This window comes from Cuculus canorus, chromosome 1 (assembly GCF_017976375.1).
Source record: "Cuculus canorus isolate bCucCan1 chromosome 1, bCucCan1.pri, whole genome shotgun sequence".
Classification (NCBI taxonomy): domain Eukaryota; kingdom Metazoa; phylum Chordata; class Aves; order Cuculiformes; family Cuculidae; genus Cuculus; species Cuculus canorus.
Window position 1 is genome coordinate 6,277,460 of NC_071401.1, and position 13,410 is coordinate 6,290,869.

Here is a 13,410-nt window from a genome sequence, read left to right on the forward strand (position 1 = left end):
TCACCCTCAGCATCTGGGGATGCAGAGAACATAGCAGGGTGAGGTGGGGGATGTTGGACTACTGTGGGGACAGGAGTGATGTGCAGGGTGCACGGAAGATGTGGGCAATAGCACAGGGGACACCGAGGATGTGGGCGATAGTGTGGGGCACACTGAGGATGCAGTTGATAGCGCAAGGGACACCGAGGATGTGGGAAGTGGAGTGGGGGCACCAAGGATCCTGGCAGTGGCATGGGGGGCACTGAGGATGCTGTTGGGCGGCACCGAGGATGTGGGCAGTGTTGTGGAGGGCACCGAGGATGCAGGCAGTGGCACAGGGGGCACTGAGGATGCCGGTTGAGGCGCAGAGGGTGCCAAGGATGAGGGTGATAGTGCAAGGGGCACTGAGGATGCAGGCAGGCAGTGGTGTGGGGAGCACCGAGGATGCTGTTGGTGGCATGGGGGACACTGAGGATGCAGGCAGTGGTGTGGGGAGCACCAAGGATGCTGGCAGTGGTGTCGGGGGCACCGAGGATGTGGGCAGTATTGCAGGGGGCGCCGAGGATGCTGTCGGGGGACACCGAGGATACTGTTGGGCTGCACTGAGGATGCTGTCGGGGGGCACCAAGGATGCTGTCGGGGTGCACCGAGGACGCTGGTGATAACGCGGGGAGCACCGATGCCCGCGAGCCCCGGGCGGGTCCGCCGCCCCCTCCGGAGCCGCGGGGCAGTGCGGGGCGGCGGCGGGCGGGGCTGACGTCACCGGCCGGGGCGGCTATAGGCTGCGGGCGGCGCTCCCCGAAGCGGCGGCGGCTCCGCTCTCCGCGCTCACTCCGCGCTGCCGCAGCTCTCAGCGCCCGCGGCGCTCGGGCGCTCCTCGCTGCCTCCGGCCCGCAGGTAAAAGGGCTGCGGGGACGGGAAACGCCATCGCGGGGCAGCTTCCACCCCGCACCGGGCTTCCACCAAGCGAGGTGCGGGGTTCCATCAGTCGGGGTGCGGGGTTCCATAAGCCGAGATGCTGGGATCCAGCAGCCGGGATGCGGGGATCGCGCAGACGGGGTGCGGAGTTCCATCAGCCGGGATGCAGGGATCGGGCAGCCGGGATGCGGGGACCCATCAGCCGGGATGCGGGTATCGGTTGGCAGGATGAAGGGAAGCATCAGCTGGGATGCTGGGATCGGGCAGCCGGGATGCGGGAATCGGGCAGACGGGATACGGGGACCCATCAGCCGGGATGCAGGGATCCATCACCCGGGATGCAGGGATCCGACAGCCGGGATGCGGATATCCATCAGCTGGGATGCTGGGATCGGGCAGCCGGGATGTGAGGATCCGGCAGGCGGGATGCGGAAATCGGGCAGCAGGATGCGGGGATCCATCAGCCGGGATGCCGCTCCCTTCGTCTTTCCCTCCCTTTCCCTCCGCTGCCAGCTGAGGGGAGCTGCCCGGGATGCCGAGTGGTTCTCCAAGCCGGTTCCCCGTCCCGGTGCCGCCGCCCGCAGAGGAGCCGCTGGGAGCGGGGGGCGGAGGTGCCGCAGCCCCGTGTTTGGGGAGGGGGAGCCGCGCAGGGTGGGTGCCTCGGAGCGCTGATGTGTCCGGCTCCCTTTGCAGGCTGCTCTTGTCACTTTAGAGCTGAGCCGGCAGCATCCCGGGCATTTCCAGGCAGCGCCCGCCAGCAGCCCGGCACTGGTTGAGATTTAGGCGTCTTCAAGAGAGGAGAGGAAGATCCTCGTCTTCCGAAGCCTCCTCAATGAGTGCCAAGCTCTCCAAGGAGTTGAGGCTGTCCCTGCCACCTTGTATCCTGAACAAGACGTCTGCCACTTTAAACACCAGCAGCACCTGCATCACGCAAGTGGGTCAACTCTTCCAGTCCTTCTCATCCACCTTGGTTTTAATTGTCTTGGTCACCCTCATCTTCTGCCTGATCCTTCTCTCCCTCACCACCTTCCACATCCACAAGAGAAAGATGAAGAAGCGAAAAATGCAAAAGGCTCAGGAGGAGTATGAACGGGACCATTGCACCCGCAGCAGCAATAGCGGCAGCCAGCACCCTGTGATGGGGGTGCAGGGAGAGGCACCCCAAGGAAGAGACATCCGTCTGGGAAGACCCCCCCAGGACTCAGAGATCCAGCGTCCCTCTCCCTCAGAAGCCCCAAGCTCCCAGCAAGCGCGGGCTTGTTTGGACACAGCTGGTGCGGGGCTCTTGCAGACAGTGATTTTGTCATGATGGTTTGGGGGAGACCTCACAAAGGTGTTGGTTGGTGTTTGTAAATACCTGAGTGATTAATCTAGTCCCTGAAGAAGAAGAAAACATTGCTAATTCAAACGAACCGACAAACCCACAATCCAAGCGCATGACAGATCACATTGCGTTTCTCATTGACTGTGCAAGGAAGGGATACATCTTTTTACCAGAGAAGGAGCTGCATGCGGCTACCAAATATCAAGTCGCCCACCTGGAGGAGAGAGTCGGGGGGAGGGGGGTTTCGGGGTGGGGAGGGGGTCCCTTTTCCCTGGATGTCACTACCGTGAGGGCCAGGGCAATTCCATTCTCTTGGGATTCTTGCTGCACCCTCTCACCATTGCATGGTGTGGGTTGGGGTGTGGGTGAGTGGCATCGGGGGAGAAGCAGGTCTGGCAGGTGACTTGAGACCCCCTATCTCCTCAGAGCAGGGTGACAGCACACCCTTGTCTCTCCTTTTATGCTAGGACCTATATCCTTGTCCCACACCTTTAGCTCTTTTCCAGGACTATATATTGGTTTGTGTAGAAATGGCCACCCCTAGGTGGGCTTAACTGGAAGCACGCTCTGGACCCCCAGCCCTCTGCCCCCCAGCTGCAACGCTGAACATCCCATTGTCTGGGGGGATGGAGCCAGTTTTCTGGCCAGTTTTCTCCATCAGAGCGATGTCTGAGCTTTCCTCTCTCCTCAGTTCCCTGCATCTTCAAATGCACCCCTCTTTCCCCCCTAGTCATTCCCACCCCATCCCCTTGACACGAAACCTGAACCCCTACCTGGTACCATTTCGTGTTGCAGGGTGAGGTGATGTGCAGTAACTCGCTCATCCTCTCCCCAGAGAGGGTGTCCATGTACCTCCTGTTGGTCCTGAAACAAATCCAGTCCTGCACCAGGCACCTCGCACTGAACGCCTGCATTTACAGCTTCGCCTCCCAGCAAGGAATCTTGCAGCAGTACTGAGCTGGCTTCTACTTTTTTTTGGCCAATATATATTTTTAACTCTCCTAATCTAATAGACAGCACTTAATTTTTCTCCCCTTTTCCCTTCTGGGGGACGAACCATGCACTTGTGCAAAGTATCTGCTCTTAAACTCTGGCAAGTATTTATTTCAGGAGTGGCTGGTGTAATTTCTCCCTAGCAAGCACCAGGAGTTTTTTTGTCAGTGGATGGCAGGTGACAGTGGCTGCTAGTACTGTCTGTGTTGAAAGAAGCAACGTCAGGTACAGAAAATGCAGCTTTGTTTAGAGATTACTCAATGACCAGTACTTGAAGGTGCCTTAACAGAGTGCCATATCCAAACTTTGAAACATCCTGTGTGGTATCATGGCAGAGGCAGCCCTCTACTGTGCATATTAACACGTGAAAAATACAGCAAAGGAAAGGTGTTCCCTAGGGATTTAGTTTTTCTTTCTTTCCTGGCATTTAAAGTGATCCGAGGAGATAGTAACAGTCCATAGTTTTTAATATTTTATATCCACTTATTCCCTCTCTGCTATACTCTGCCTCCCAGGGTGGCTGCTAGGCTAGAAAAAGCCCAGCCACATGTACTGGGAGGTCTGGGGATCGCGTGCTGTTAACCAATTTAAAACAAGAAAACAAGGTGGCAGAAGTGCTCTGTAGTCCTCTGACAGCACCAAAATGCAAAGGTTTCAGAGCAGCATTTCTGTTACCCAGTTTTACCCCTTTTCGATCTTGCCTGGCCCGATGGGAAGTTGCTATTGAGTTTGGATCTGTGCCTCCAGTGTTTTAGGCAAGTACTGTATCATCTAGTTCAAGGAGCTGCTCCACCACTGAGGTTAGCGTGGCAAGCGTACCTGTGACCAAATGGTGTTTAGCACATTGCAGTTTGATGAGAGCAAGGCTGACTCTCACCACCGGTTATGATCAGATGCTAATGACTACTTCATCGTTGCTGGGCAAGGAAAATTGGCTATGTTTCGTTTCTCCTAATAAAGGATGCATGAACTTTTGTGTTTAACCTCCTTATGCAACTGCAGCACAGTATTGCACCGCAGGGAATAGATTTAGGACAATGAAGAGTGTTCAGTGAGCAGGAATGGAGCTTCCCGATTGTTGATCTCCACTAAATAGAGAGATATTACTTTCCCCTTTATTTTGTGCCTTTAAAAAAAAAAAAAAAACCCACAAAACCCAACAGTGTGTAATTTCAAGTTTTATAAAAGCAATAAGATGTTCCAAATCACTTCAGTGCATTTCTGGTTGATGATTCCACTTCTTTAGTGTCTGAAGTCAGATACTTTTCCTTCTGCCTTATGCACTCAAGGCATGCAATAATTCCCCAGAAGTGTACTGCTTGTCACATCTCATTGCAGTTATAAAATTGCCCTATTTTTGAAGAAAAAAAAAAAGAAGGATGGAGGGATGGATATATATATATCTTTATATATACTATAGATATATAGATATATATAATTTATATAATCTCATAGCACTAAAAGTAGCTGCAAAGATGTAGTGAGTTAAAATATGTTCTGTAAAACTCTATCCTCTGTTAATTAGCTTTGATTTAATATTTTAATATCTCTGTATTTATGTAAATCTGTGTAAATTATGTGGTCTATAAGTAAAATTTCATACTGACTTTAATTTTCCCAGAACTGTGAGCTTCTTGTGGTGTCATTTAAGGTTTTGCATTTCTAAAGTTAAATTATACAAGATATGAGGAGTTATAAATTCCTATTATCGCACCAAAATACTGCAATGAGGTTCATGCATACTCCCAATATACAATACTATCTTAAAGTGTTGCAAGCTTAAGAGGTTTAATTGAACGGTCTCAGGAGATCTAGCTGATACAAGCAGGACATGTAGGCTTTCATTTTCATGAAACAATAAGCAATCTAGGGAATAAATGTGGATTTTAAAAACAGAGTTTATGCTTGGAGGTTCTGTCAAACCAATTGCTTCAAAACCCTACAGCTACAGCTAAACTTCTGCACTTAGCATTCAGTATTAATAAGGCTGATGCTTCTTTCCCCTCCCCCCTCCTACTTAAAGTAGAGAAGTGTAGGAAATTGTTCATATTTCTAAAGCATACATTTTCAGCTAACTGTGAAACTGCCCAAAGGGTTTTGAATATACATATTTTATGCAAATGTAATATCTATGTATCTGTATCCATATATTTAAATATTTTTGTGTAACCTTTTCTACAATATTTGATAGAGATGCCGGGTAAATGCTTGTACCATTCTCGTATGTAAGGAAGGATTTATACCCTCTCAATGTGGACATTCTTTTTCCTGTGAATTTGCACTGGTTTTGACAGGTTACGATGGAGACTGGGCAGCTGAGTGCTGACTGCTGGAAGCACAGACAGCCTTTTCTCCGTTAAGGGGCATATCCTCTGGCTGGATTTTCCTGGTTCTGAGTCGGATGGAGCCAGTTGCCCACTAAACATCCTGCATGCGTAAGAATAAGGAGTGCTGTGGTGCTCAACAGTTCCTGTCTGGTCCAACCATCGTCCCATGGAAGAAGCATTGACTGCAGTGACTTTTTGTTTTGTAGACCGTAGTGAGAACTGAGAACCTGCTGGGTGACACGGTGGCAGTGCTGCGGCTGGATCGGAGAGTCGGCAATGCCTCATCCTGTGTTCCCATCCTTGGAGCCTGCTGCTACGCGGGGGCTTTGTCCAGCTCCCGCTGGCGTGGCTTCCACTGACTGCCAAAGGACATGAATCCCGTCTGTAGTACACACGGAGGGTGACAGCTCTCAACATCACCACCACTGTCCCTGCTCTGTACGCCTCCCTGCAGCCTCCACGGGGATGGAAACCACTGCATCCCACAAGTGCTGGGATACCTCAGCCTGGCAGCACCCGGGAACCCATGCTGCTGCTGTCAGCTCCACTTCTACGGACTAAGGAGTTTTGGTTTCCACATGGATCCTATGCTGATCATGGACAGGGATTGTCATTTCATTTAAATGTGTCATTCCAGCATTTTCTTTTCTGTGGGGGTTTCTCTACTGCAAATGTAGTCTTGGATGAAATTTGCAGGCTCTCCATCAACACATTTTAGGTTTTGATACATCTCTCTCAGACATGTATCTGTGTATGTAGATATATATCTAGAAAGAAATGCTGGACAAAAAGCAAAGAACAGACTCCACCTTACGGATAAAACTGTCCTATGACTTAAAACTGGGGTTTCTTTTTTGCTTTTATTTTTAATTAATTTTAAAGGCTACTATCTATAATGTAAATAACAAGTTACTCTGTGACTAATGTTTTCCATGGCATTCCTGAGTATTTGCTCCCTTGTTTCTGGAAAGCTATGTCCAGTGTTATGAAGCAACTGTGCTTTTCTTCTATTGTTATGAATATAAATGCAACTTTTAGATAGGGAGAAAAAGAATATGATTTGACTCTTTAGACAAGACTGAATTATTTTAAATCCAGTTACAAGTCTTGGTTGCTTTTTTTTTCTTTCTAGTGGTTATTCTCTCTGCACGTTTGTATTTTTTTCTATGGGTACTTGAAACCCTACATTTTAATAAGTATGCAAGATATGAAGGAAAACATGAAAAATGAAGTAGGAAACATTCTTTTTTCCTCTTTTGTGTAAATAGCAAAATTTATAATGACTTAGATACCATTTCATTACATCTTTATAGAAGTTGGCATGACTCATATACAAACCTTCAATAACGCTTTCATTTTTGTTAAAAGTTAGAATTACTTTTATCCAGGTCTGACTTTCTCATCTCCTTCTGGTATCTAACTCATTTTTTTCTTTCTTCTTTTTTTTTTTTTCCCCTGAAGGCAGGTTTTCCATCTGATCACTAAATAAATTTCTGGTAGAACAGAGCCTCCTTCTGCTTTTACATGTAGGTCTCTGGTCTGAATCCAGCCAAACCCAATAGTGTAGAAAAAGTGTTATGAACTTGCAAGAGCTGTATTCTGTATGAGTCTGGATGACTTTTTGACTCACAAACAGGTGAAATGCCTGGCAATGGTGATAGTTATCTTTCCCGTTTGGAGTAGTGGAGGTGAAGCCTCCCCATCCGCTGGATGGACTTGAATGAAGGGCAACCCATTCCAGACACAGCAGAGACAAATAGCAACCTTCTTCCTGATAATGTTGCTTTAAAACATCATTTTCTATATGGCACTAGATCTCATTTCTGTAAATTACATGCAATATATTTCTTATTCAAAACAAACTTTTCATTGCTTCATCGGTACTGTATGTTCTCTGTGGATAACTAGAAGAATTCTTTTTCCAACCCTTTTAACCCAATATGTCCACAAGCATCAATTTTGTATGAGTTAGGAAATAAATAAATATTTGGATCAGAACACTGTCAGTAAAAATTGCCTTTATTTATATATTCCAGTGTTCCATTTGGCTTTTCTTTGTTGTTTTCATTCTTGAAATGGAGCAATATAATCTGTTCATCATTTTACTTCTCTAAAGAGGACAAAGAATATGAAGGAAGCATCGCCAAGCACACGCATACAAACAGAGAAATATTTCACATTGTACAGCGGAACAAAATCTTGTAGGTTTTGTTGGTATCACAGTAACTCTTTGTGCTCTGTTTTTCAGACTCCCTCAAATCAAGCAAAATTTTTACCTGAAATCATCCGAAAGAACTCATATGTAACAAGAAGATTGCTTTTCTTTTACAGTTTTAGCTTTGTTTAGCACACAGCCGATGACAAAGTACAGGTTAAAACTTCTCAAATATCTTGTAGCCAAAAAATAATAAAGTATCCCTGGAGGTTATGAGTACTGTAAATAAGAGATAAGTACAGAAGATTAGAAGGAGAAAATATTAGCTCTATAATACAATAAAAGCAGCATGTGCTGGAGGATGAATTCATGATTGTAAATGAGCGCCTTTACATTTTATTCCTGGCTCTGTCACTCACACGTTGTGAGGCTCTCAGCTTCCAAGCTATTTATGTAGTAAGTGATATGTAACTTATCCATTAAAAAAAGACATGGAACTTGCAAATATACAGCCCTGAAATAAATAAATTAAGCATAATATACTTTAAAAAATACTGATACGATAATACGAATTACAAGAGTCTTTATGCTAATCACCTGGGTTTGATTATGGAAGTGCTTACGTCTGGCAGTGAGTTCCAAATGGTGCAGTGCCGAGCTGGGAGACGGACGGCTGGGCAAGATGTTTGTACCATCAGACTGAGAGGCTCAAACTAATTTTCAAGTTCAAATGGAATATGTATTATGAAGGAAAGCCAAAACAACTATGGTTTGTTTTACCATTTCATCACTCATACCACCTTTTTTTTTTTTTCAGTGCAGAAATCAGTCTGGTGTGTTTTTGAGCAGAGTCCTGACTAAGGTAATAATATAGGAAAACAACCTTCCCGGAACCTGAAAGGGGTCTACAAGAAAGCTGGAGAGGGGCTGTTCACAAAGGCTTGTAGTGATAGGACCAGGAGGAATGGGTATAGACTGGAAAGGGGCAGATTTAGGCTAGTCATAAGGAAGAATTTCTTCACCATGAGAGTGGTGAGACATTGGAACATGTTGTCCAGGAAAGTTGTGGCTGCCCCATCCCTGGAGGTGTTCAAGGCCAGGTTGGATGAGATCTTGAGCAGCCTGATCCAGTGGGATATGTCCCTGCCTATGGCAGGGAAGTTGGAACTAGATGGTCTTTAAGGTGCCTTCCAACCCAAACTATTCTATGTTTCTACGATTCTATGAAGAAATGATTCTTGGGACTAAACCCATGACTAATGAAATTCATAAGAAAACCTCTCTGAACTCGAGTGGCCTGGATTATGCCCAAGATGATACCAAATCTCACTCCTTGCAGCTGTCCATCCCTTGATAGTGGCATTAGACTCTTGATTTCTGCAGTGTTTCTAGGACACAGGGATTTCTCTCATCTTTTGACTCACAGTCCATACCCAGGTCATGTAGGGGTAGCGGAGGATTGCCTGGGAGTTACTCACATGTGGCACACTCGTGTTTACTTTTCTTTAGCTTTTGTTGCGTTCTGTTATTTTCTCTGAATCTGACTCCTGGCAGAGACCCTGTTTAGTTAGTCTTTCCATAGGATGGGCTACGTTGGCCAAGCTTGTTTCTTCCCTCCAATGGGTAATCTCAGACTGCCTCTGGTATTAGAAAATTACTCTGTATAAGTGATCAATTGGTTCGATTTCTGCAAAGATACTGTAAGACTTTCCCCTCATTTTGATTCAGCATTGTCACCCACTTACCCATAGTCCAACCACATTGATATAGTATCAAAATCTCTGCAATACGGCAGAAGCTTTTGAGAAAGTGCTAGACTCCAAACAGTTTGAGAACTCCCGGCATGCTTCCCAAGATAGTCCATTGGCTCTGGAACAACAACACATTTCCTGATTAAGCTGATAGCCCTAAACCACAGGCTGAAACTGCTGAGAAATCACCATTCTTTCATATCGAGTACAGCACAGTAGGGAGAAATATCAGTTACAGAGGGGAGATTAAATTAATGAGAGGATACGGTGATAACATAGGTATTAATATGCAAATATATATGTAAAACCTTTGAGACAGACAAGATCAACTGAATTTCTAGTAATGGCTGACAACTCAGTCCACATATTCTTTTTTAAATCAGATTATCATAAAATCATAGAATAGTTTGAGTTGGAATGGACATGAAGGATCATGTAATTGCAACCCTCTGCCTTGCACAGGGACACGTCCCACCAGACCAGGTTGCCCAAGGATCCATCCAAGTTGGCCTTGAACACCTCCAGGGATGGGGCAGCCACAACTTCCCTGGGCAGCCTGTGCCAGTGCCTCACCATTCTCAAAGTGAAGAATGTCTTCCTTATGTCTAGTCTAAACCTGCCCCTCTCCAGTTTACACCCATTGCCCCTCGTCCTATCACTACAAGCGTTTGTAAACAGTCCCTCCCTGGCTTTCTTGTAGCCCCTTTCAGGTACTGGAAGGTTGCTATAAGGTCTCCTCTGCGCGTTCTCTTCTCCAGGATGAACAAGCCCAACTCTCTCAGACTATCCTCAGATGGGAGGTGCTCCAGCCCTCGGACCATCATTGTAGCTCTCCTCTGGACCTGTTCCAACAGCTCTATTTCCTTCTTATGTTGAGGATTCCAGAACTGGACACAATACTCCAGATGAGGTCTCACAGGAGAGGAATAGAGGGGCAGAATCCCCTCCCTCGTCCTGCTGGCCACGCTTCTTTTGATACAGCCCAGGATACGGTTGGCCTTCTGGGTTGTGAGCGAACATTGCCAGCTCATATCTAGCTTCTCATCAATAAGCACCCCCAAGTCCTTCTCTGCAGGGCTGAGCTCAATCACATCATCTCCCATCCTGTATTAAAACCTGCAGATTGCCCTGACCCAGGTGCAGGACCTTACACTTGGCCTTGTTGAACCTCATAAGGTTTGCACAGGCCCACTTCTCCAGCTTGTCTGGGTCCCTTTGGATGACATCACGTCCTTCTGGTATGGCAACTGCACCACTCAGCTTGGTGTCATCTGCAAACTTGCTGAGGGTGCACTCAGTCTCGCTGTCAACATCATCGATAAAGGTATTAAACGGCACCGGTCCCAGTATGGACCCCTGAGGGACTCCACTTGTCACAGATCTCCATCTGGACTTTGAGCCATTGACTACTACTCTCTGAATACGATCATCCAACCAATTTCTTATCCACTGTACCATGCATCCATCAAATCCATATATCTCCAATTTGGAGAGAAGGATGCAGTGGGGGACGGTGTCAAACGCTTTACAGAAGTCCAGATAGATCACATCTGTTGGTTTTCCTGTAGCCACTGCTGTGGTTATCCCATCATAGAAAGCCACTAGGTTGATCATATAGGACTTGCCCCTGGTGAAGCCACACTGGCTGCCACTGATCACCACTGTCTTCCATGTACATTACCATAGCTTCTAGGAGGATCCGTTCAATGACATTTCCAGGCACAGAGGTAAGGCTGACAGGTCAGTACTTCCCAGGGTCGTCTTTCGTACTCTTTTTAAAAATGGGGACTATGTTACCCTTCTTCCAGTCACCAGGGACTTCTTCTGGTCGCCATGACTTGAATGCATGTTCTTGAATGGTATTAGACATATGCTTTTACTTTGTTGCTCAGCTAGAAAAATCAATCAGTGAATCTCTGCTTCTCTATGAACTCCAGCTGAACTATTTAAAGTTTATTTGTTTTCATTATAGATATACAAATTCTATTAAACCATCCTTCTGACAGACCTCAGCAATAGCACAGAGGAGACTTCACTTCTAGCACACATGTCACTGCTTGGTCAGTCTGACAATGGTGAAGCGTAAAGAGAGACAACTGCCTGGATGATCATATGGGGTCACTGTAAAATCTGTAAGAAATTATTGCATTTGAATAGAAATCAAGGAAGTTGTAAACCCTGAGACAGCCATGACTTTTTACCTATCTACAGAGAAGCAAGTTCAAGATATCTCTGCTCATCACTAGAGTTATTCTGGATTTATAGACCTCTAGAATCGAGCTAACTGTATGGGCCATTACCGATTTGACAGAGCTTTTCTAAAGCAGTTCCTCCTGGGGTAAAGGGATGGTGATGAACACAGCAGAGGAGTGAAAAAGGTAGCTGAAATGTGACAGATGGGTTTTAGTATTACTATTTATATAGTGCTGTAGCCATACTGCAGGGATAAGGGCAGATTCCTTAGACTCTTACACTTGCAAGTGGGAAAACATGACAGTACCAGAAAACTCCTTTGTTATCAGATCTGGGTGCAATATCTTTTATAAATGAAAAGTTCAGACACTACAACTTCCACTGAAACTTTTGAGATTGCTATGCAGCAGTTAGGCCTTCTCTGTTTCTTTTCAGAAGATTTCTTCTAATGTTCTGGAAAGCAGAATCACAAATTGTATCAAAATTAAATGAGAAACACGATGCCATAATCACTGTGAGAAAGCTGTGCTTCTGAAAGACACCAGGTTGACAAATCTCTATTTGTTCATAGCCTTGACACTTTACCACCAGAGAGTAATATTTCTTCTCCACTGATGTGCATCTGTTGCAGCAAGGGGCCAGGAGGAGGATTTCAAGTTCCCTGGAGGAGGACTTCAAATTCCCTGAGCACAGGATCCTCATTATGCTCCTTCAGACTGATGAAGGTGGTGAGATTGCAATGGCAATAGCTATCAACAGGAAAATGGAGAGAAAACACTCACCTGTGTTTTCCATGCAAGTCACGAAAAAAAAAAAAAGGGGGCTTTCGGAAACATGAAGACCTTGATGGATTAGCACTGGTGATTTGGAAAGGGAAATCCCCAGGATTTACTTCACAGTGCCTTGGTCTTCCTGTCTCCTGACTGCTGTCAGAACTCTTCCAGCCCACTTTACCTGAATCCAGTGTTAGGTCTTCACTAACTTATTTTAATCTGAAGCAAGACATGGTACACTTGCATGGATGGACAGTGGATGAGTTAGTGAATCACAAGGGAGCAATAACCCCTGGGAGAGCAGTGGAGTAGTATCCAGCACCAAGGGGAAGGATGCAGAGGCACTGAACCCTTCAGCACAGTTTGGGGGAAAAAGAGTTTATGAGTCCCATTTACTTACTGCTGATGTCACGGATACCTGGGACTAAAGTACAGACAGGTTGCTGTGGCTTTGGAGCTTCCTGTGGCTTTCAGGTACTTTGAACAAACTACTGCTACAATTCCTGCCACCTGCTTCCCACACCATGGTATCTAGCTGCATTACCTTGCTTTTCACCCCCTATGCTTTGAATAAGTTCCATCATGTTTCCCTACCTATCTCTCCACTCCTCTGTGTGTCCAGCCCCATGCAGCTCCTGCTCCCGACCCAGTTGAATTGCATGTGGTATAAACTGATCAGCATGCACACAAGGTTCCAGTTATCCCTGGGTTCTGTGCCCAGGGCAGGGGGGTTGGAAATAGATGATCTTTAAGGTCCCTTCCAACCCTAAGTATTCTATGATTCTGATTCCATGATCGCTGCCTTCCTACCCACGCAGCCACCAGCGTGACCTTCGTCCCCAACCCAGTCACCCACAGATCTCACAAGGAGTCAACACCATGCAGCTCTCTGCTCTTCCATCAAATATAGCTGAAATCATCCAGTGGATGGAAAATCTGTTGAGAGAGGACAGCTGACAGGCAGTTGGGCAGTGAATGTGCCTGCACAATATTGCAG

General features: G+C 46.4%; 1 protein-coding gene across 3 annotated transcripts; it reads left to right on the forward strand.

Moving 5' to 3' along the window:
* The first annotated feature begins 597 nt into the window (after nt 1–597).
* C1H11orf87 (chromosome 1 C11orf87 homolog) lies at nt 598–6,582 on the forward strand. Of its 3 annotated transcripts, none has more exons than XM_054056725.1 (2): nt 598–876; nt 1,591–1,733. In XM_054056725.1, exons 1-2 carry the CDS (start codon nt 610–612, stop codon nt 1,678–1,680), a joined length of 357 nt encoding a protein of 118 aa, XP_053912700.1. In that variant the 5' UTR covers nt 598–609; the 3' UTR covers nt 1,681–1,733. The 3 variants fall into 3 exon arrangements, with proteins under 3 accessions (XP_053912700.1, XP_053912698.1, XP_053912699.1); XM_054056723.1 differs by having other exon boundaries at nt 724–876; nt 1,591–6,582; XM_054056724.1 differs by having other exon boundaries at nt 795–950; nt 1,591–6,582.
* The last annotated feature ends 6,828 nt before the right edge of the window (nt 6,583–13,410 follow it).